At 33.9% G+C, this 22,233-nt stretch overlaps 1 protein-coding gene across 2 annotated transcripts in view; it reads right to left on the minus strand.

Annotated features, from left to right (window-relative positions):
- Positions 1-22,233, minus strand: part of SEMA3D (semaphorin 3D) — a 72,097-nt gene that overhangs the window by 14,519 nt on the left and 35,345 nt on the right. For both annotated transcript variants that reach the window (XM_053461990.1, XM_053461989.1), the window contains exons 5-11: positions 21,388-21,507; positions 20,722-20,815; positions 16,669-16,797; positions 14,938-15,080; positions 6,643-6,757; positions 5,362-5,431; positions 3,742-3,886 (exon numbers count right to left, since the gene is read on the minus strand). In XM_053461990.1, the coding sequence (XP_053317965.1) occupies positions 3,742-3,886; positions 5,362-5,431; positions 6,643-6,757; positions 14,938-15,080; positions 16,669-16,797; positions 20,722-20,815; positions 21,388-21,507 (816 nt within the window). The remainder of the gene's footprint in view (positions 1-3,741; positions 3,887-5,361; positions 5,432-6,642; positions 6,758-14,937; positions 15,081-16,668; positions 16,798-20,721; positions 20,816-21,387; positions 21,508-22,233) is intronic.

Here is a 22,233-nt window from a genome sequence, read left to right on the forward strand (position 1 = left end):
GTTGCTCTCACTTTGTCTAGGCACGGGAGCAGGATTTGACCACCCAGGTAGCAGCAGCCTGTGGCAGAGCCAGTATTATATGGTCAATTTTCTGTCCTAAAGTTGTCACGCTTGCCTACCTTAAAAATGATGCCTAAATTAATCAAGAACAATAGCTGTGAAGTAACATAATAACAGGGAGGAATAATTATGCAGAGATTTACAATATAATTTAAGATAATGTAAATGGTTAATTTCCATGTATTCACCAAAGCACATTATTTTCTATTCCTTATAAATTATTTACTCCCTAAATGTAATGCCCACATTTATTATTGTAACTACCTTCTTCGTGTCTCCTCGTACCGGTTCAAAATAGTTTAGAAAGGGCCCTTCCAACGTGGACCACACTGATCCAGGTCAAATGGGCCCTTTCTAAACTATTTTGAAAAGGCACGATGAGACAGGAGCGTATAGCGGTCACGTGACCCAGTGGTGAAATCAAGGCTGCTTGCACAGTGTGTGAGCAGCCAGATAGCAAGCTGCAGGAGCTATGAGAGGTAAGCGGGGGGGGGGGGGTAGGTGGGATGTATGTATATGCGTTTGTGTGTGTGTATATATATGTATGTAAGCATGGATGTGTACTTGTCTGTGTGTGTGTGAGCATGGATGTGTACTTGTATGTGTGTATGTGTACTTGTGTTGGTGAACATGGACAAGTACTTTTGTGTGTGTGAGCATGGACATGTACTTTTGCGTGTGTGTGAGTATGGATGTGTGACTGTGTGTGTGTGTGAGCATGGATGTGTAACGGTGTGTGTGAGAGCATGAATGTGTACGTGGGGGGAGATGGTCTGAGTGTGTGTTACTGAGTATGAATAAGTGTGTGTAATTTGTGTGTTTACATATGTTGTATTTTGGAAGGGGAGGCAATGGGCAATGATGGCACAGACTAGCTGTTGAAGTTGGGGGCCCGGGGGGAATTTTGACGCCAGGTTTTGCCCCTGAGGAATAAGGTTTTCCCCTAATCACAAATAATAGAGACACTGATTTTTAAAAATAGTATCATGAGTATTATTATTACCCGTTCTGCACCACACAATCGCTGGCAGCACACTGAGGACCTAGTGATACTACGGATTACCAACTAATTCATGTATAACCTTCTAAACCGTAAACAATGGCGTACAAGTTAAAACAAGTTCAAACTAGAGACATTGTCAGAGTTCGCTTTCGACCTGAGGGTCATCTGAGGGACATGTCACTTGTAACCTAGTCAGTCAAATGATAGAGGAAGCCAGCACTTTGTATATTTATAGAGACAGAAAAAAAATGTTCCCAACTTGTTCTTTGCCTGTAACAGACATTTAGAAGAAATTAACCCTATAATTTATTAAACGCATTATAAGCTAGACTGTTTATTTTAACTTATTTATTTTAATTTACGTGTATATGGAGGATTAATTTAGAAAAAATAAACATCTTAATGTCCATATAAGTAACATTGAAGGTACATTGGGTCATCATCAATTCTTAACTATATTTATAACCAACGTTCTTATTTAAATAGATTAATTCTTATAAACACATTTAGATTGTCTGCTTGTTTGATTGAAATCATTAGCCGATTGCCCAGAAGAATTATTGCACTTAGGTTAATAGATTTAACTACTGTGTTCAAAGTTTTAGAAATTGTTTTAATGTATTATCTAAGGCCAACAGGATTTTTTATACCTCTATGGTTTACCTAGCTATAATGATCCTTAAGTCTTTCTATGTTTTGGTTTTTTTCCCACAATGTTTAACAGTTTATACGCAAATTTAATAACTGAGTGATTTGTTTTTTCTGTGCATTGCTTTCCCAAATCTTTGCCCTTCATTAAAAAAGCAGGATGTCAAGGAGCTCTTCACTATTACATTCACGGTTCATCCTTTGACCTTCCTTATTATTGTCAATAGCCATAGAAGTATGGTGGTGGATAGCTGCCTTTCCTATCTACTCTCATCATTTCAGTTCCTGTTATAAGATCTGGCCTTATGTATTCATATGGCCCCTCTTTATTACATTATAGACAATAAAAGTAATACACACCAATGTCCATATACATTTCATCGACTAAGTTATGTTAAGAATACTTTGTTGACTTTATTTTGTAATTTATTGTTATTTTAATATAACTTAAACTATTCTTAACTACAGAAAATCCCTTGTTCTAGCCTCCACATTTGTGAAAATCTTTAAACTATTTATTTAGAACTTGAACTTTATTCAAGGCAGAGATAATCAGAGATAGGTTATGCTAAGAATGGTGTTATGAAAAATACCAACTATTTTCATTTTTTCTATATCATTCCTAGTTTGTTTTGATGTCATCATAGTCACGTCAAATAATTTAATAATGTACACAACTTTTCAAAGAGTTTATGAGATGGTCTATCTGAGTAGATATGTTCCAATGCAGAAGACTTCATAATATACGCCAGCAGCCTCTTTAAATCATTTTTTAGTCATTGATTAGTTTACAAATTTGCAGAGGAAAGTGATTATGCAAAGGGTATGCTCCAGCTTGCCAAAGTCTTTGATACCTATTCAGTCTTACTCCCTACACCTGGCAAAGGGACTTCTTAAAAGTTAAATCTTAAGCAGCTGTCTCAATATTAACTCTCTTGGGCATTCAGATCCAGGCACAAATTGCTAGGGTCTCCAAATAATACACTCTAAACACTTAATGAGCTCTAAATACTTATATTTGAAAGTGATAAAATGATGAAAAGGATTTTGGAAGCCAGTTCTGAAGTCCTGACAGACATAACATAAACTGGTTGGACCGATAGGTAAAAGGTAATATAAAACAACAGATTATAGCATTTTGGGTTGATTTCTGTTGCTTACATATTGTCCTTGTATAACCTCAGAGCTCAAATTTACCAATTTAACACTTAAAGCGCCTGGTTGATAGGGGCCCCGAGATACATTAACAACAACACAATTTTTTTATTTATTTAATTTTTTTTAGGTAGAATTTCAATTTATTCAGAAATACAGAGATCTCTGTGTTTTCAGTGCCAAACTCAGCTCTCCTAAAACTAGGCACTGATCTGCAGGCTGGCAATATTTCAAAGTTCTGCACATTATTAAGACAGTGCAAGTAAAAAATGATACCAGGAATTAAAAGTGCTTACTTGGTGGTTAAAATTGAATAAATCCAATTAATCTATGAACCAATTGTACTATACCGTATTAAAATTATTCAATAAATTATACATTTATATATTGTGTGCAGTAATGTCACCTTATATTTTACCGTTTTACACTCGAATGCATAGAGAAATTCAGAAAAACCCTCTTCTTTTTTCCTGTGCCCAGTCTCTTGTATTGCGTTCTCCCAAATGCACCACCTGCATACCGGAGCTCATGTCCGATATATTCACTGCAAGCTGACTCCAATAAGAGTTCTAGGGGGTCTATTGAGACCACCCATCATGCATGTGCAGAAAACACCCCAATGCTTTCAGTGGGAGTGGGAGTGCTTTAGTGACTGGCTGCGTCTAGCCTTGGAGCATGTTTAACAGGTAAATCTATTCTATACATGCTGTACATATATATATATTTACACAAGCACAGGACTCATGTTAAAGTGTTTACCAAGTACTTTGCATTCTTCTTTGATGGGGCTATATGGGGTATTGAGGTATTTAATGCCAATTCACTTCTGCATATGAAAACAGATTTATGAAAAATATTCAAAAAAAGATACATACTGTACCAGGCCGTGGATAAGGCATCCGTCCTTCATATTGTACCCATCTATGATCTGGACTTTCCTTATGAGCATATGGACCATTGAACACACCTCTTATATCAGCCATACTATAGACACATACAGCAGATGCTTTAAATATTGAGCTAAAACAAAAAAAAAGAAAAAAAAAGTGTTTCCAGATGTTGACAAAGATTTTATAGAATTCAGAAAATATTCCTCCATATGTGTCTGCTGGTTAGGCTGGGAGAGAGATCAGTAGTCAGTGTAGGAGTTCAGTGGTAGAAGAGATAATAAATAATTCCCTCTACTGCGACTTAAAAATAAAAAGGATAATCATGCCCTACAGAAACAAATGGAAAATCCAGTTCATAAACACAACTGAGAAATCTTTGTTTTAGCATGTGGTCAGCCCTGTCAAGCATCAGGCTGAAAAAACATGAAGTAATAACTCAATTACGCTACTACCTGATGTTATAAAACGGTGGCCTATACCACAATGCCACTTTATTAAACCAAATGATTTCATTCCACATGAAAAGCATTTTGGTCTAGTCATCATAGGGGATTTGGGCCATATGCTAAGGCAATAATCCTGTATATTATTTAAAGGTCAGTTAAAATAAGTCAACTATTACCATTAACTATAGTTATCTTCTAATTATTTCCTAGTCTGGGTACCATTTTGTTGTGTATAAATGAAGGACAATTTCTGGTATGGAACCGTTTTGGAAATTTTGGCATTAGGACACAATTTCATGAACTGGACTAGGTAGTAAAACTATGCAGTATTTTATGAATCCCAAAACTACTTAAAATATACACAAATAGAGATAAATAAACTTAACAATCAGCATCTGAGCCGACTGGTTGCACTAGTTCTACTTGCTACAGAATACGAATGTAAATAGCACCTGCAATGGCAATGACCAATCCAGACAACAAATAATAGCTTGGCAAATATAAGTTAAGAGTTAATAGACCTGATTGTTCTGGTTCATCTGTTAAGGCAACATATTTGATGAATTTCTAATGAATGTTTTTTGTGGGACTACTAATGGGATCTTGATAGAATAGTGAATTACCAACTTCAAATAAGGCATTTTTTTCTGTAAGAACTATAATTATTTTTTTTTGTTTCACAATCGTCAGTGATAATTCTTAGTGGGGCAGAATGCTACATTAGACTATGGCTATAGACATCTTGTCTCTGCTGGTTCAATGGTACAATACAGTGGAGGTCAGTTCAGTTATAAAATGTTTTTAATGTAATTAGCAGGTTAGGTTAGGTTAGGTAAGTGCACCAATCTGCTAAATTGTTGGAATTTTGCTCAGCTTCGCTATAAAAAAAAGTTGAAAACTCTTATCTTGTCTCACTTGGAAGTATCACAATTTAAACTAAAAATGAATTAATTTAGGTTTGTTTTCTGTTAATGGTTTAAGTTGATTTGGTTTCCCCAGAACTCTTAAAAATGTAATTAGATGTAATAGGGGAACACGTGTAGAAGGGGATGCGTATCACAGCTGCCTCTAAGCTTACCCCTGAAAATCTGTAAATATGTTTGCAATGTACACATATGCACTACACTAACTGACCATTTGCACATAAGTGAAGTAATACCTTGTAGTAGTGAAGATGCCATAGACAACTGGGTTTCTTTCATCTTTAGTGGGAAGCAAGAATACATCTTCTGTAAAAAGTAAAATTAAACAATTTGAGAACTATACATGACAAACGGACCTCTTAAAACTTTTCTTTTGTTTAAAATTATCTAGGGGGCATAGTACTCTACAAGGGGTGGGTGCACAGCGGGGTCCCTAAGGACCCCTGCGAATGTATTCAGTGAGATTGGTTATGTTAGCCTTTTAACGCAAGGTTAATGGTGGTGAAATGATATTTTAAATCACATCTACAACTCGCCACAACCCAGCCCCACGGAGCATGTAATCTGTAATGGTTGTGCCCATCACAATTGTATATTAATCGTTTCTGTTCAAGTGGTTTTACTGTTCCATTAATCTATGGGATGTTTTCATGCACTCAGATAAGGAAAATATTTGAGTTTGTTCCGTCCCATCCCATCCCTGATACATAGAACTGCCAAAAGATTAAAAAAAAATTATTTGTAAAGAGGTTTCTGTCTTAAGTAGCTGGATCAACCTCAAATCTCTGATATCAGTTCAACAAAATAGTTGGCTTATTCCACATATTAACCATATTTCTAATGACAAATTACCAGTATGACTTTTGGAAGCTACTAAGATGGAAACATATATAGTAAATAATATAGTAAATAACTAATAGTAAATCTAACATAGTTTGAAGGAAATAAAACACTCTACCACTAAGTCAGCTATATTTAATGATCAGCAATGATTGCTTATTACCTTTTCACCTATTACCGTATATAAAGAAGGCTTAATTCTGGGGATACCGCTAGACTGTTTTTGTATGTAATCCACACCAGTAATTGGTCTTGTTTTAGTAAACATTCTAAAAGGAAGGCAAAAACTCAGTAGGCCGTGGTCTTGTATAGTTCACTTTGTACACCAATCAGTCTGTAATCCCCCTTACCATCTGTCTGTTCAGTGTATAGACAGGCAGTTATGTTAGCTATGCCTTGGGTCTAAGCACATGAAATATGTTTGTGCCGGAATCACATCATACAAATTCATTGCGTGCTTGATTTATTGGCTAGCTAGACTCCAAACAAAGTAAATGTGTTTTCGGGCAATTAATAAAATGCTTCTATGACAGTGTTTTATTGATATCAGCCTAAAGGGTTCTTCCCTTAAGCATCATACATTATTTTTATAGTGGCTGCTGCTGAAGAATCAGGTTGATGGAATCCAGTTTCATCTATACGTTCAACCTACGAAGGCATGATTGCAATCAACTTACGCAGTTCATCAAAATATGTGTCTCCTCCATCTGGTCCAGGAATTGAGCACACCAAACGCGCTTTAAGAAATGTCGTCCATTTATTAATCAAACTGCGCTGGCCTCCAATGTCATTCTGTTAAAAAAAAAAAAAGAAAGAAACAGGTTTTTATTGATTTAGTGCATTTTGACATTCCCTCTAGTAATTCTACTACATATATAAACAGCTAAGTTTTTTAGAGCCACATGTTTTAGTCTAAATGAGTATGATACAATGACAAAACTAAACATACATTGACTAAAACAATCTTTAAAAAGACTGTGTAATTTATATTTGTATGTATTTATCTTTTTTATAAGAAATATCAATTAAATATTTGTCAAAAAATATTAGGACTGTTGAAACTAAATATTTCATTTAAAATGTTGTTAATGTACTTTCATTATATATTTTAGGTGACCAGTACACCAATTAGCCTTGTCAACCATACACATGCTGTCACCTGTTACTCTAAGCAATCATATTGTACATTTCTATATTCAAAATAAAGCTTTACCCTGTAAAATCATCTAAACTAATGCATATCTTTAAGTGTCTATATTACGTGATTGTCCAGGGTGGAAGGCGTTTAGTGCAAATAATTAATATATTTTTTTTTAAAGATAACATAGATATGTCTTACTTGTAATTGCTATAATAAAACTATATATATATATATATATAATTTAAACTATTGATTTAGAAATGAAAAATAATTTCTAACATTTTTACTTAAATGTAAGCAAAAGAGGTTCATTTAATGGAGACAATATAAAATATATTATTATCTTGTTTGGCTTTAAAACGTCTTGCTCTGATATGTAAGAGAAATGTGGTTTTTTTTAGCTATAAGAATATGATTACTATGAGATCTTTGAGTGTGTCAAAGTTTTGACTTAAAACATTAGCTTTAACGATCCAATATATATGTTTATCTGTATTTCTCTCTGTTGCGCAAAGTTCCACATTCTGGGCAAGAAATGATAAGTCAAAGAAAGAAAGATTCTTGGGTGGGGATTTAAAGATATAATTCCACACATGCAGCAAGTAACAGATAAGGAACAGCTGCTAAAACCACTTTTTCAGAGTGTCATTCTTTAGGAAGCCTCGTGTAAAAACAGGTGACTTTCTATAAATATTTTCCTAACCAAAAAGAAAAAGTTAATGACATAAAATGTGTCAGCAATCAACTTATACTAAAGAGAAAGGCATCACTTCTTCTATAGTGATCATTGTCCGCCGCCAGAGGGGTAATAGAGCAATACATAGACATTAATAATATATTGGATTTTTATATTATTTAAAAAATGTGAGACCGCAAAGGTTTACTCAATCCTGGTGGTCCAAAGAAGTATGTGATACCTAAAGTCAAAGAATAGGATGCAGGGTAACATAAGCTTTGAAAGCCTCAGGGTCCCTTCTTCAAATGTAATCATCATGGAATGCAGCCTGTACTAGGAAACAATAGGGGTATTTACAATTGAAGAAGAAACCTATGAGGTCTTGAACGCTTATGCAACTCTTACTCTGTTAATACTGGTCCACCGAAAGTTATCTCAAACATCTTTCAACTATGCTCTTTAGGAATGATACATCAATATCTAGTTTTTGTCCCCTTTTTCAAAGTATGGCATCAATTTCAAGGCATTTTTTCTCCATAAGTATGTGAATGGTTCCATTTATTCCATCACTTTTGCCTATGATTCATAAGTGGATAACCATTTAATTATTTTCAGAACATCTAACACACAAACTTATAATGGAAGCAAACAGGACTAGGAGTATTTTTTTTTTCTGTGGTGATCAATCATAAGGCGTCTTTCAAAACATATTTAATGATTTCCAGAACAAATAATATATAAATTATACAAAATGTTACATTTTATTTCCCTAACACATAATACGTTGTTTCCTCTTCCTAGCTATAAGACTATTTGGCTCACTGGCCAGACATTGGCTTTATGGGAAAAATGAGCATGGTTAAGTGGAATAACTTGGCAGTATAAATATAAACTCGACTTGAGCACTAAGTGTACTTAGGCTTCACATTACAGAGGCATAATAACTATATAATTAAAATGGGTATTACCAAAATAAATGCATCTTTAGCAATAACAAATGCATCATAACATCATAAGTAAAATCCTTAGCAGTGGTATACAGCTGGCGTGGAGAAAAAGCAAGGGGAAAAGTTGGCAATTGATCTATAGTAGATTTCCAAGGTACAGTACAAAAAACTATGTACTGGTGCCTTGCAATAAAAGCTATTTATAATTCATAACTATTTGGGGGGGGCACTAACTATATGACTGATATGCATGTGTGTTACAGCACTTTAGGCCTTCTTTCTATAAACAGCATGGGACCTCAGAAAACCCCCTTATAATCATATCCACACTTAAATACGTGTGTTAAGGTAACCCTGATGAAGTTTGAATCAATATACAAGATTTTACTCTCCTTATGTTATATAATATATAAAAGACGTTCAGCCAAATGACTGCCTGAACTTGTCTGGAAAGTTGGGGCGGAGGGTTCTTATTGTCTCCTTTATAGATGTATGGCAGACAAAATAAGTTCTTACAGGTAACATCAAGAGCAGTATGGCATTAAAAGAATACAGATAGTTACATTTGCTACAACACTGATCTAAAATTCATTACAAACCTCTATGATAGATTCACTTTGGTGAAATGCTGATAGGATAAATCATAGCTCAAGGGTAAAGACATATTTCTGAGATGTATCATTGTTGTTGAACCACCATATCTGATCTTTTAGTTATCTGCATTGACTTTAGAGCCCCGAGGACATGTAACTCGGTCACATAAAATTTCCTAGTTTTACCGCAGATATTGAGCCAAAATAAGATAACTGGTTTTGAAAGCAATGTGTGGATATTAGGCCTCTCCCTTTTTATTTTTTTTTTTAGGAGGTTTTAAGATTTCTTAGTCCCGCTTTATTTGCATAATCCACGGCAGTCCACAGATGCCCATAATTGGTTTTCTTAAGCTTTCTCCTTAAATATGTCCCCTTGTGAGCTCATGGACAGCTTCAATAACAATTATTAAAATAAACATAGACGTGCAATTTTTGTTACAGCCGATTATTGTTAATCTATCATTTGCATGTTTTAATCCCTTGATATTATTAGTCCCCAGCCGCCTCCTTTTTTCTTTCTATAAAAAAAAGGGCCTTCCTAATAAACCACCCACTATGTTTATTGGCTCACGTCCTTTGTTGTTTAAAATGCCTCCAATACACAAAAAAGAGGAGATCTTTCTTAAGGTGAAATGTGCCAATCATGTACATAATTTAGACATCTAGCTATAAACTCCACTAAAATTTCTCCAAACCTTTGCTAGGCTAACACACAAACACACAGTAAATGGTTGGCAAAAATTAAGAGTTGTCCACCTAATTTCTCCACAAGCTTGGGTGGCAGGATACAGCAACATTTCAGATGATGACAGGCAGCTGGCAAATTCAATTTCCATCCCTGCTGTTAGTTCATTTTGAATTATGCTATGAAAACACACTGCAAAAACACTTCCCATGTTTTTTGTTTTCACAGTACTTTACAATATACTTCAATAGCATATTTTTATTCTTACTGAATACACGCGTGTGGTATAAATATAAATATGCATTGCAATCTCATAGGGCGTACAGGGTAGCATATTACATCTGCAGAAAAAAGAAACACAAACCTCATTCAATAGACTCCATTATGTCTGTATTTTTCCCCTTTTTGTGAATACACAGTTCAAGTATTATTTTTAGTGTGCCATGCTCTTCAAACGCACCCAGCTACCCCCCAGCCACCTACGTTGCCTGTTGCCTGGGGCTAAGAAAGAGCGGGAAGTCTGGTTTCTTCTGCCAAGTAAAACCTAGGAAGTGCAGAAACCAAGATTTTAACTCTAAGATCTCTAAATACTTTCCCATTTGGGTATCACTCCTCTGAATAATACGTACTGTATATGTTATAAAACTAGACTATCAATCTATGAGGCATAACAATAAACATAAAAGGGTGAGAATCAGGTTTAAGTACAAGTGTTTAGGTTTTTGTGACATGTGCTTTCATTCCTATAACTTATGAATCTCTATTGAAAAGGAATGAAAAAAAAGGAATGTTTACAGCAAGGACTAACCATGCCTTTAAAATGTACAATGAATACTTATTGCGGAATGGCTTGTTTTGTTATAAAGGAAATGTGTCATGGGTAATATGGTTATGTACCCTTTAATACAATACATGTGGTCCAATGCTAAACTTTCCCCTTCATTTTTAATGGAAAAAGTAGCAAGTAAGCATATATTCCCAGGGCTGTATATATCTGCCCCCTTTCTCATTCACTCGGTGTTTTTTAAAGGCTATACATGCACTTATTGCTTATTCTCAATTCTAGTCAAAGCTATGCTTCTTTGTGGATAATCAGTAACAGCTCTGTTTTTTCATTAATTTAGAATACAAGTTTACTTGTAATGCCTCTAAATCTAGTTTAAACAGTATATTTCCAAGCATAAGATAGCTGACCCTTGGTAATAAAAATAAACTTGGGTTATGAGCTAATATTTGCAGAATATATATATATATATATATATATATATATATATATATATATATATATATATATATATATCTACATCTATATATATATATATATATATATATATATATATATATATATATATCTATATATATATCTACATCTATATATATATATCTACATCTATATATATATATATATATATATATATATATATATATATATATATATATATATATATATATATAGTTCATTGTTGGTGCATGGATCATTGTTGTGCAATAGTTCATTGTTGGAATGGATACAGCTACAAAGACAATGTTTCCTCTTGGTAATTACTAGATACAATATTTTGATTTTCAGGATAAATTTCAGCATACAATATATTGTTTAATTTAGCTTTGGATTTGACTTTACGATGATTCAATTTACTTTTAAAGGATTTGCCACGAGTACACACAGTGCCTCTAATCATCTTCCAGTCTGAAGAGTATGTACACTCTAGGCTTATCTAGGACATCCAGATGTGTTTTTCTAGAAGATTAAGTGGTAGTTTTTCATGTTTAGTAGTTGGAGACTTGAGGAAAATAAATCAACAGCATTTATAGTTAGAAAAGTCATGCAAGAGAAAAAAACAAAAGCAAGACGTATTAGGTGCATTCAAAGTTTACAAACATATAAGATTTTCTGAACTTTAAATGGAAATTGTACAAATTTCCATTTATAATTCCATATTTTATATAAAATATTACACCAAAAAAGTCATACTGTGCTTCATACTTACTAAGTGCTACAGATTTATTGAGTATCAAAAAACATTTTAAACCTTGAAATAGTGAAATAACGTCACTCTATAAAAAGGCATACAAATTAAAACATTTTAATACTAAGTGAACAAACCAGAGATTAAAATTGGCCCACCAGAAACGAGAAGGAAATGATGTACTAAGAAAAGTCAAAGATTATCGTCCCTTTTGAAATGTTTGAGGACTTGGCTTAAAAAAAATCAAATCTAATTAAAAAGTTTATTTCACAAATAAACATACAAGGTCAAAAATGAGACATTGTTTGATTGTAAAAACACACTGATGAACTTTTTTCATGCATTTTAAAAGTACAAAGGAAGTTGTGTACTAAATATCTGCTTTAAGACTATTTAATGTTCTGGGTGGAGGTTTTCAACATAATAGGCCCAAAGTAATTGTGATACATTAGCAGCTACTTTTCAGGAAAATGCAGTCCCTTTAGTTAAATATTTACATTACGTAAATACTGAACAATTTTCACATTTTTAACAACCACAAGCAGCTTTTTTTTGTCTGATGTCTTCAAGCACAAACACCCATAGACCATAATATTGAAAAAAGAATAAAATAAATTATATTTAAAATGTAAAGTGAACCTACTGGTTTACCCATAGTCTTACTAATGTTCTCAGGTACAAAGTATCTCTCAATGATGAGTTTTCCAATTTGTATGGGATATATAGGAAAAATATATGTGATACTGGGCTGTGTTACAAAAAATAAAAGATGAATAACTTCAGGACATTTTCTTTAGTTACATGACATCGAATGTCAAAATAATTCACTGCTTTTAATACAATATATTTTCTCTTGGGTCTATTGCAAAGAGAAAAGAAGATCTTCAATTATCCTTTGTATTAAAGACATTTTATAGCTAAAGAATATATGTGAAGATGATTTTGTACAGGATACAACTCTTCAATAGAACATCTAACAGATGTTTGTCTCTAGGCAAATTATTGCAGCTACAATTTCTATAATTTTTAGGCCTTAAACCAAAAAGGAAGCAGACTATTTTATGCAACAGCTGTCCCCTTAGGGAATGGGATCAGAAGAACAGAAAACTGGGCCAGTATATACTGGTAGAGACATCACTGTAATATAGGATTAAAGGTTACATAAATAATCTTTCCATACTTTTGCTGTTGTGGAATGAAGATTCGGTTAATCTTTGTGTCACAGTAAATTGTGTGGTGACCTAAATATTAAAAAGGTTAAGCACACAATATGTGCTGTATTATATCAATTATATATAAACCACCCACAATCCAGTTTCCAGTAACATATCTGATATTAAGAAATATAAGATTTTCAAAGGGGATTATAAAGAACAGTTCCATTGTCCTTGTTTGCTGCAGATTATAGATTATATTTTAATGTAGATGATATTAAATTATATTTAATCTAACAGGATTACGCTCTCGGAATGTCTCCCTACCTTCTCTGCCAACCACATATTTTGCAACTCCACTTATTCAGTAGCATCTCCTTCATCTTGTTCTTCCCTCTTCTGTCTTCCATCTTTTTTTCACATCTCTGCAGACTTGGCCTCCAAGTAAACGTCCTAAAAAATTACGACGCTTCCAGTCACATCCTCCCCCATGATGGGAGGATCAGGAGAGAGAGAGTGTGGCCGGAAGCTCCACCATTTTGCCCAAAGATAAGCTCCTGTGAACCTCCGCAAAAATGGCATTGCTTCCTTTGACATCCTTCCCCGATTGAATGATCTTGGGAGGGGGTGTTCCCAGAAGCTCTGCCATTTCGCCTGAAGATAACTTCCAGTGGACTTCTACAAAAATGGCAAAGCTTCTGGTGACATCCTCTCCCTGACTGGAGCATGTCACCAGAAGCGCCACCATTTTTGCTGAAGTTCACCATGAGCTCATGTCCATGCTAGACAAAGAAGCTGTCAGCGGAGAACGAACGGAGACATAATGTGTAAGAGTGAATGTGGGCCATGGACAATGAATTTTGAACGATTGTCTTTTTTTCTTGACTTTGTATTTGCTTTAATTGCAAGTTTCATTGACATGTTATGACTGTTATGTTTGAGATAAAACACATCTTTCTTGTAGCATTTGCATTGTTTGATTTCCATTTAAATGGCTTGAAATGCTAAATCCTAACCACACTTAAATTCCAATAAAAGTCTAAATAGATTCTAAAATACGTTTTCATAAATAGACTGGATGAAAAGGCCTTAACCAAGTTACATACATTATGCGTATAACTCTGTAGCACACATTACATTAATAACAAATAACAAAATAATAATAATAATTAAGAAATAAGGGGAAAGATCTATGTACTTTACACTTCCAGAGACGTAAATATATTTGTTAGGCGAATGTAGTCCTATAGAAACCAAAGTCATATTTTGGTCTTCTTAACATAATGCGCTTTCCACAAATGTACTTTTGTATATTACTCTGGTGTTTGCATTAGGTTGGTATCAAACTATTTTTTTAAAGTTCATGTTTAGTGATGATCTTATTTTTTAAGTGCCAATCCACATACTATTTAAAGCTGTATTGATATGACATAATCACAAATTATTATTTAATGTTTGCAAACATATTGACCAAGGAAACGTGCCAGGGGAGCTTCAAGACGAACATTATCTGGTCTCCCCAATGATAATGGCCTACTGTATTGAACAGTATTAATGGGATTTTTTGTCTGTACTACATCATTTCAAAATTGAATTTCTACACATGACACAGTTGGGGGAATTATAACTTTAAATTACTTTATATTATAAATATACTATAAACAAGTATATCATTTCCCTTGTATGTACTGGAAAATTAGGTCAGGACAAATAAAATTACACTGCTGGAATGTATAACAAATTTAAGTTTGGTTATTTTGATGAACCGTATTGTATTATTCAGCAATCTATTACTGTTGTTTTTACCTTACAGACTCTTCCGACTCGAGAAAATATTGTTTTTTCAGAAGAACTGCCCTCAGGAGACACTTCTCGGAAAAAGAAGTATATCTTGTCGTCATCTGGATTGTATGTGTCAGGAATAGAATAGGCCCCAAAGAACTTTGCCCCTTAAACAGAAATTAAAATAATAAGAGTATGCAGGCACTGATAAATAAATTGTTATAACTACATTAGGTTTATTAATATGTTTCTGCATTATAAAGTACATATTATTTTGTTTATATAGCAATGTATTACATTATTACGTAATAAAATATGTTTCCTTAGATATAGTAAGAATCTTAGTCTGTGCTTCATGCACTCCACGTTCCCCAAAGTACCACTATCGGTTTGTTTAGTTGACTGTTTACCTATGTTTTACATAGAAACTGATGAGCGAACTGCAACTGAACTATTACATCAGAGAGAGAATAATCATAAACATAACAAAATGTTGTAGCTATGCTGATGCACCATAAAAAATCAATGACTTGATTGCATCCAAATACGTCTCATAAAGGCCACTGCAAAAATCATTACATGTTAGGAGATATAAATACTTAATTCAGGCACTTGGACTCAAAAGCATTGATTTGGGATGCTTCGGTATAATTAACTATGCGTAGACTATGAAGGAGTTAGCTCCAGAATTTGTGACCCCTAAAATCTGCCTGAGGAGCAAAATGAAAAAAAAAAATGTTTTATGTTTCAAGCTATGCTACACAGACTACAAAGAATCTCTTTGATAAAGGCTGGATTAAAGTGACAATTAGTCCCCAGTATATATGTTCGCAATGTAGGATTCAATTTGATTTTTTTTATCGAATATCACAAATTTGGGTTGTCTTATTAACATCTACTGGAGTTCAGTTGGGGAAGTGTTCATACACAGATCTAGCACTGGAATAGGTTAATTTTACTTAATTCATATAGCCGATTTCGAAACTAGTCACTTTGTCAGTGCCAACAGAGTGCTCAAATATATGAGGGCACTAACCTACAGTGAATAACACTGGTAATCTTGTTATCATGGCACCTGTCAGTGAGTGGGATATTTTAGGCAGCAAGTGAACATTTTGTCCTCAAAGTGATCAAAATTGGTCCAAAGGGCTGGTTCTGATAGAATGGTGTCAGAACACACAATGCATCACAATTTGTAGCGTATTGGGCTGACCCCTGTCCACTGGTGAAAGTGCCACCAAAGGTCACGTGAGAATAAAAACTGGACTATGGAGCAGTGGAAGAAGGTGGCCTGGTGGATCACATGGATGGCCGGGTGCGTTGCTTATCTGGAGAACACATGGCACCAGAATGCATCCATGGAGGCCCTAGCTCGCAGTGTACAGGACTTAAAGGATTTGCTGCTAACATCTTGGTTCTGGATACCACAGCACCCCTTCAAGGGTCTAGTGGAGTCTCGATGGGTCAGGGATGTTCTGGGTGCAAAATGGGGACCTACACAATATTAGCCAGGCGGTCATAATGTTATGGCTGATCAGGGTAAAGTCTTTTTCAACTGAAAAAAGTATTTGATGCTTTTCAGAAACTTATACTTCCACCATGCACCCCAAAGCCTATCCATTTTATATGACCTGTATCCAGGATTGCGAAGAATCACTAGAGGCCCCTATTTCAAATTGATCAAAGCAAAATACTTTTTAGTTAACACCAGTTACATAAGGTACTGCAGTAGAAATGTTTAGTGTAACTACCTACCATTAAGCCAATAGTGATCAGAGATATCTGTTCTGATGAAGTGATGGTGATGCGGTGGTCCTAAGGAACGAGTGAATGTTGTTTCTTTTCCAAGGAAATCTGAAGACGTTCCAGCAAACAGATATTCATCTGCAAACAGTCAAGAATAGGTCTATAATTATCATGTTTTTTGTGAATAAGCATGTATGTATATTGTGAATGATAACATACATGTATACATAAAATGTATACATAAACAAAGGTACTCTGTACCTATACTTTTAATGCAGAGATTGTTATGAATTTAATTTCAGTATTATTTGATCTCTCATAGACACACCTAGATTTTTTTTAATTCCATAGTATGGTGCAGCATATTAATTGATGCCTTGTTAAAATACCTATTACCTTTCGCAAACACATTTACCATTAGTAACTCCCTCAAAGGATATTCAGAGGTAAAGAATTTTAATAATTACGTCCATTAGAAAACTTAGAGCTGTTGAATAAGGATCAGCTGTCAAGGTATGAAAAGTAAATGTCACAGTGAAGAATTGGTGATGTTTGTTTTAGCCAGATTAGAAGATCTCGTGGCTGTAGCTCGGTCATTGACTAACCTTTGTTGACATGGGAGTTCTCGAGACATCAACTGTGCAACATGACACAATGATACATTTGTATCCATTCAGAGCACATACTGCTTCAACTATTTTATCTGGTTTATCTTTCACCTAATCACTTTATCAAGTGCACATGTAGCATAACATTGTTGTTTGTATTGCATTCATCTTACTTCAATTGTTATCTTTGGTGACTGTGAACTTTCCACTTCATGGAATTATATAGAAAAACAATTAGTTAAGTTTGTTTTACAAATCAATATCTTTCCACAGAACCTCAGTTTTCCATGGATGAAAGTAGACGTTCACCCAGAATGTCCTCCTTCACATATGTTGCTGTCAAAACTGATGTCAAATAAATATTCATGTTTCTTGCTTAAGAAGCTACTTTATCTTTATAATATCGAAATGGTACCCAATAATTCACAAGGTAGGTTTCCGACCGCACCCTTGCCCTTGCATTGTACAACCTAGGTAAAACTCCTTGAAGGATAGGTTTGGCATTTAAGAAATGTCACAATGTCACTCATTGAACCTTGATGTATGTTCAGTAGATACTTTGTGATGTTCAATATAATTAAACCTGTCATAACAGGGAGTATATGATTTCACATTCTGCATTTGCCTGCACAGAAAGGTCAAGGGATATCCCACACCAAACTGCACTAGCCAAGTATGAGACACCCACTGTCTCAACAGCATACATGGGAAATTGATAGCGACATTTTTTCAGTGTTTTATTTAACTCTATCCACATGTTCAATAAGTATAGTAACAATAATTTATAGATGAAGCACTAATTTCAGTTACCATATGAACAACTGCTGAATGTTTCATGAATTCAGACATTGCAAAAACTTTCCTAAAATTAGAACTGCATTCTGTTTAGCTTTATTCTAATTGCTGTATATCATTAGGTAGTATATTTGCTGGTTACCAAAGAACTGAAACATACAAAAACATACTGGTGACAAAAGAGGCTTTCACCATTCTTTTAGTAGAAGGGTCAAATAGATCTTGAATGTCACCAGATGCGAGACCACACAAGTCAGCTTATGGGGCATATATACAACAAGCCTTCTTATGGAAGAAATAGTACCTATATCAGGTGCTCTTTAACAAGGAAAAGGCAGATAATTTTATTGTGATTACCAATCATCTACACATTCAAGTAATTCATAACCTTCTTAAATTGAACCAAGATGTGTTTTCCTAACAAGTCCTTTATCTGTATCCTATGCATGAGTGACATTGAACATTTATATAATTAATGCCATGTAACATATGTTTTAGAGTACTGAAGTATACTTGATGTAGCAAGTGACCATACACAATATCTTTATTTACTAAGTGTTACTATATTGTTGGGTCAAGTATTGGCAACAAAGTCTTGTTGGCCAGCCTTCCCAAGTTCTTATCTGCCAATATGCACAATAATGAAACTTTTTATGTTACCAACGTATTAAGGAGACCTTTCCTGAACTCATTAATCCCATCTATAATTGATTATTTATACGAAAAGGCATGCCCATTGTCACTCGATATATGACAGAGCCAAATATCTTGGGAAATAGCTCTATTTTGGCATATTACTCCTATGTTTGTATATACATGTGCCATTATGGTACAAAACCTATCTTACGTGTTTCAGGGTTTGCTACAATGAAATCTCAATTTCCTATCACTCATGAATTTTACATTTGGATTCACGTATTTGATTTCAATAATAAATAGTTAATAATATTGAATGACTTTTTGGCATCTACATATTGAGTATATTCAAACAGAAATCCATATTTGGAATGGATTAGAGGTTCAAACAAACAAAAATTGTTAACATATGTATTCATATTATTAAACAGTTTATGTACAGAAAATTACTTTAAAAAATGTTAAGTAAAAACAAAGGTTAGATATGCCAATGATTCGATTCAGCTCATAAATTCCAAACCCTTAAAGGAAAATGTAATTGTATTTAATATAGAGGCAGAACTGTTGAACAAACAAATGTTGATAAATCTATGCACGTTGCTCTACCTTTATGTTAGATGACTTGGTATTGAAGACAATACTAGGCATGCATGGATCTTAAATCATGCCAGGGAACTTAAAAGAGTTGTGTAACACCATCAATAGACCTTTGTTAGGTATTAGCTGTTGAAGAACTACAAATACCAATTGCTCAACTGCATTTCACCAAGTATAGGAGTACAATAATTATGGAATATGAGCATATGTACCATCTCTACATGGTATTGTATTTCTCCATTACATGGAGATACTTGTGATGCAAAGACAAGATCCCCTTTTCTGAAACTCCTCTCATTCTTTCCTATATCCAAAATAGCTATTTGCCTTTTTTTTAAGTTTTTCATGTACGTTATATCCTCTTTCTGTATTTTTTGCAGAAGCTGCAGAAAATGTACTAGATAAACATATGGCAAGTCTTATTTAATTAAGATAATTGCTGTGTAAGATACCACAAATCCTTACTTTATAGTCAAATTTTTGTTGGAATCATATAGCATTCATTGGCCTGCAGTATAAGATATTCTGCACCAACGAAAATGTCCTCATAAAATGAAATATTACTTTTATTGAAGACTTCCATAAAAAGCCAGGGAATATCAATTTTAATCTGATTTTAAAATACAGAGTTGTTGTATTCTTGGAAGTCTTAAGTGTGTCTTAAACATCTGACTTATCCTTCTGTTTTTTTTTTGTTATATTTTATGTGATATATAATGCTTTGTGTCTATGCTGTAAAAGTGTGTTTTTTATAGATGGTGAAGATATGTTTAAGAGATTAACTCATGTTGATGTTCATAAGATTGGGTTTGGGAAGTAATACTTATTCACACCAAATGTCTCTAAAACAATTATATAGTTATTGAAAAAAGTCAATGTAATTATGTTTGTACGGGTAAGTGATGTAGCTCAAGTCTGATTTTGGAAGTTGTGCTGAATTTGCCCTACGGTTAAAAACTGCATCTATCCACGTATAAGAGTATAACATAATTTGTTCCAAGCTAGAAGTAAATTTCAACATCTCCGAAGAACTTTCAACCCAGAAGGAATAAAGAAACCTCTTCAAAGTGCCATTAGTTGCATACACAATAAGCTACTATTGTTTAAAATAAACTGTAGATCAATTAAAATCATATAGGCATTGTGTAACACTTGATCATTAATTACAAAACACATTTTGATGTTGCATACAATGAAACTTTAACAAGAAATATGAATTATGAAATGGATTATAAATACAAAGTAAATTCCTCTGTGTCCAAGAAACCGTCATCAATCGTTGCTTTCATATCTCCATGTAAGAGGCACATTCTTTATCTAGTCCTTATTGAAAACTTCATGCTGTGAATGGATCTGTTGTTTTTTTTTTGGTTCTCTAAACTAAATAAGGTGTTTCATGTTCTCTGGTGTGTCAGTTTTTTTTTACCTGTCATTATTGAAGCGAATGGTGGTTCAGGATCAAAGGGACATTTCAGCCTTCCAGACTCCAGGTATTGCGTGTCTAGCTTGAAGATTATTTCCTGTGTATAGATTTTCATGTTAAAATGTAAAAATATTTTTTTCGATCTGAAAGATGGACTTAAAATCAATCAATATAGATTGGAGGACTACAATAGTCATTTTATTCAACGACAGGTGACCAATACTACACATATTAACCGCTTATATTAACCTATGGATCATTAATACAAATATATAAAATACAAAATCTGGTTGTCTTTATAGTTTTGCAGATATTTTCAACAAAACATTTCACATCCAATGGGTTGTGTGCTTAAAACAAAATCAACATCCCCCTGACCTCATCCTGCTCACTCTTTCACAGAAGGCATAATTAAAATAGAAGCCCTTCTTAAATAACACCATATTAATCTTCTTTCCCTGCCTCACACTTGGTTAAAGGTGCTGATGGCCCATAAAGTGTGAAACATCTATATGTGAAATGTGTGAACAAATGTATTTCTACGTTTTTTTTCTAATACACTTGACATGTTGATTCATCATATGCCAAAGCATTTTTTTTAAAAAACCAAAATATAATGAACCGCATGATGGATGATGTTATGCCGTTTCATGTTGCAGATAATATTACCTCTTTAGGACTTCCAAGCTCAACAAATCCACACAGAGGGTGAAACGCTCCAGTACCACAAGTATAAGCATGTGTCCTGTTATAGTGATGAAGTACTTTGATGAAATTTGCACATTCTGTCTAAAATGAGAAAAACAGAAGTTGGAATAGTATAATAATGAATCAGAATGTCAGTACCTTTAAAATATTCAGTCTTTAGCTTTTGGTATTAAAAATGTACTTTAGGTTGCAATCCTACTCCATGCTTTAGGTATCCAAGTGATCATTTGACTCTTCAGTCTAGTGCATTCAACATTGACTCATTTGGTGTTGGTTGCTTAATGTTGAACTATCAATTCATGATTCTTTTTTTACAGAATAAAATAAATGTATATGTATTCTGAACCACGTTACATTTATATAGCCTTTGAAGCAACAATGTTACCTTTGTATGGTTATTTATTTCTATAACGTTCCTAATTTTCCCCACCGTTTGGGGTAAAATAGCCCCTTACTTAAACCATATATAACTTAAATCATTGAAATAATTAAACAGTTACACTGTTAGGCAGTTTTGAAAAAAATAATAATTTAGCTATGTTAAAAGTGACAGGTCTCCTTTAAGAATGGTGTATTATTATTATTATTATTATTATTATTATTATTATTATTATTATTATGCATTGTTTTATATAGCACCATCACCTTCTGTAGCACTGTACAATGGGTACTAATCAAGCAAGAAAATATAATCATGTGTACTTTGGCTTTACTCAGGAACATAATCCCAGGATTACTTGTATGGAATTGCAAGAACTATTTTTTATAGACCACCTGCTTACCCTAGGTACATACAAAACAAGCTAA

This window comes from Spea bombifrons, chromosome 4, assembly GCF_027358695.1.
Source record: "Spea bombifrons isolate aSpeBom1 chromosome 4, aSpeBom1.2.pri, whole genome shotgun sequence".
In the NCBI taxonomy this organism is placed as follows: domain Eukaryota; kingdom Metazoa; phylum Chordata; class Amphibia; order Anura; family Pelobatidae; genus Spea; species Spea bombifrons.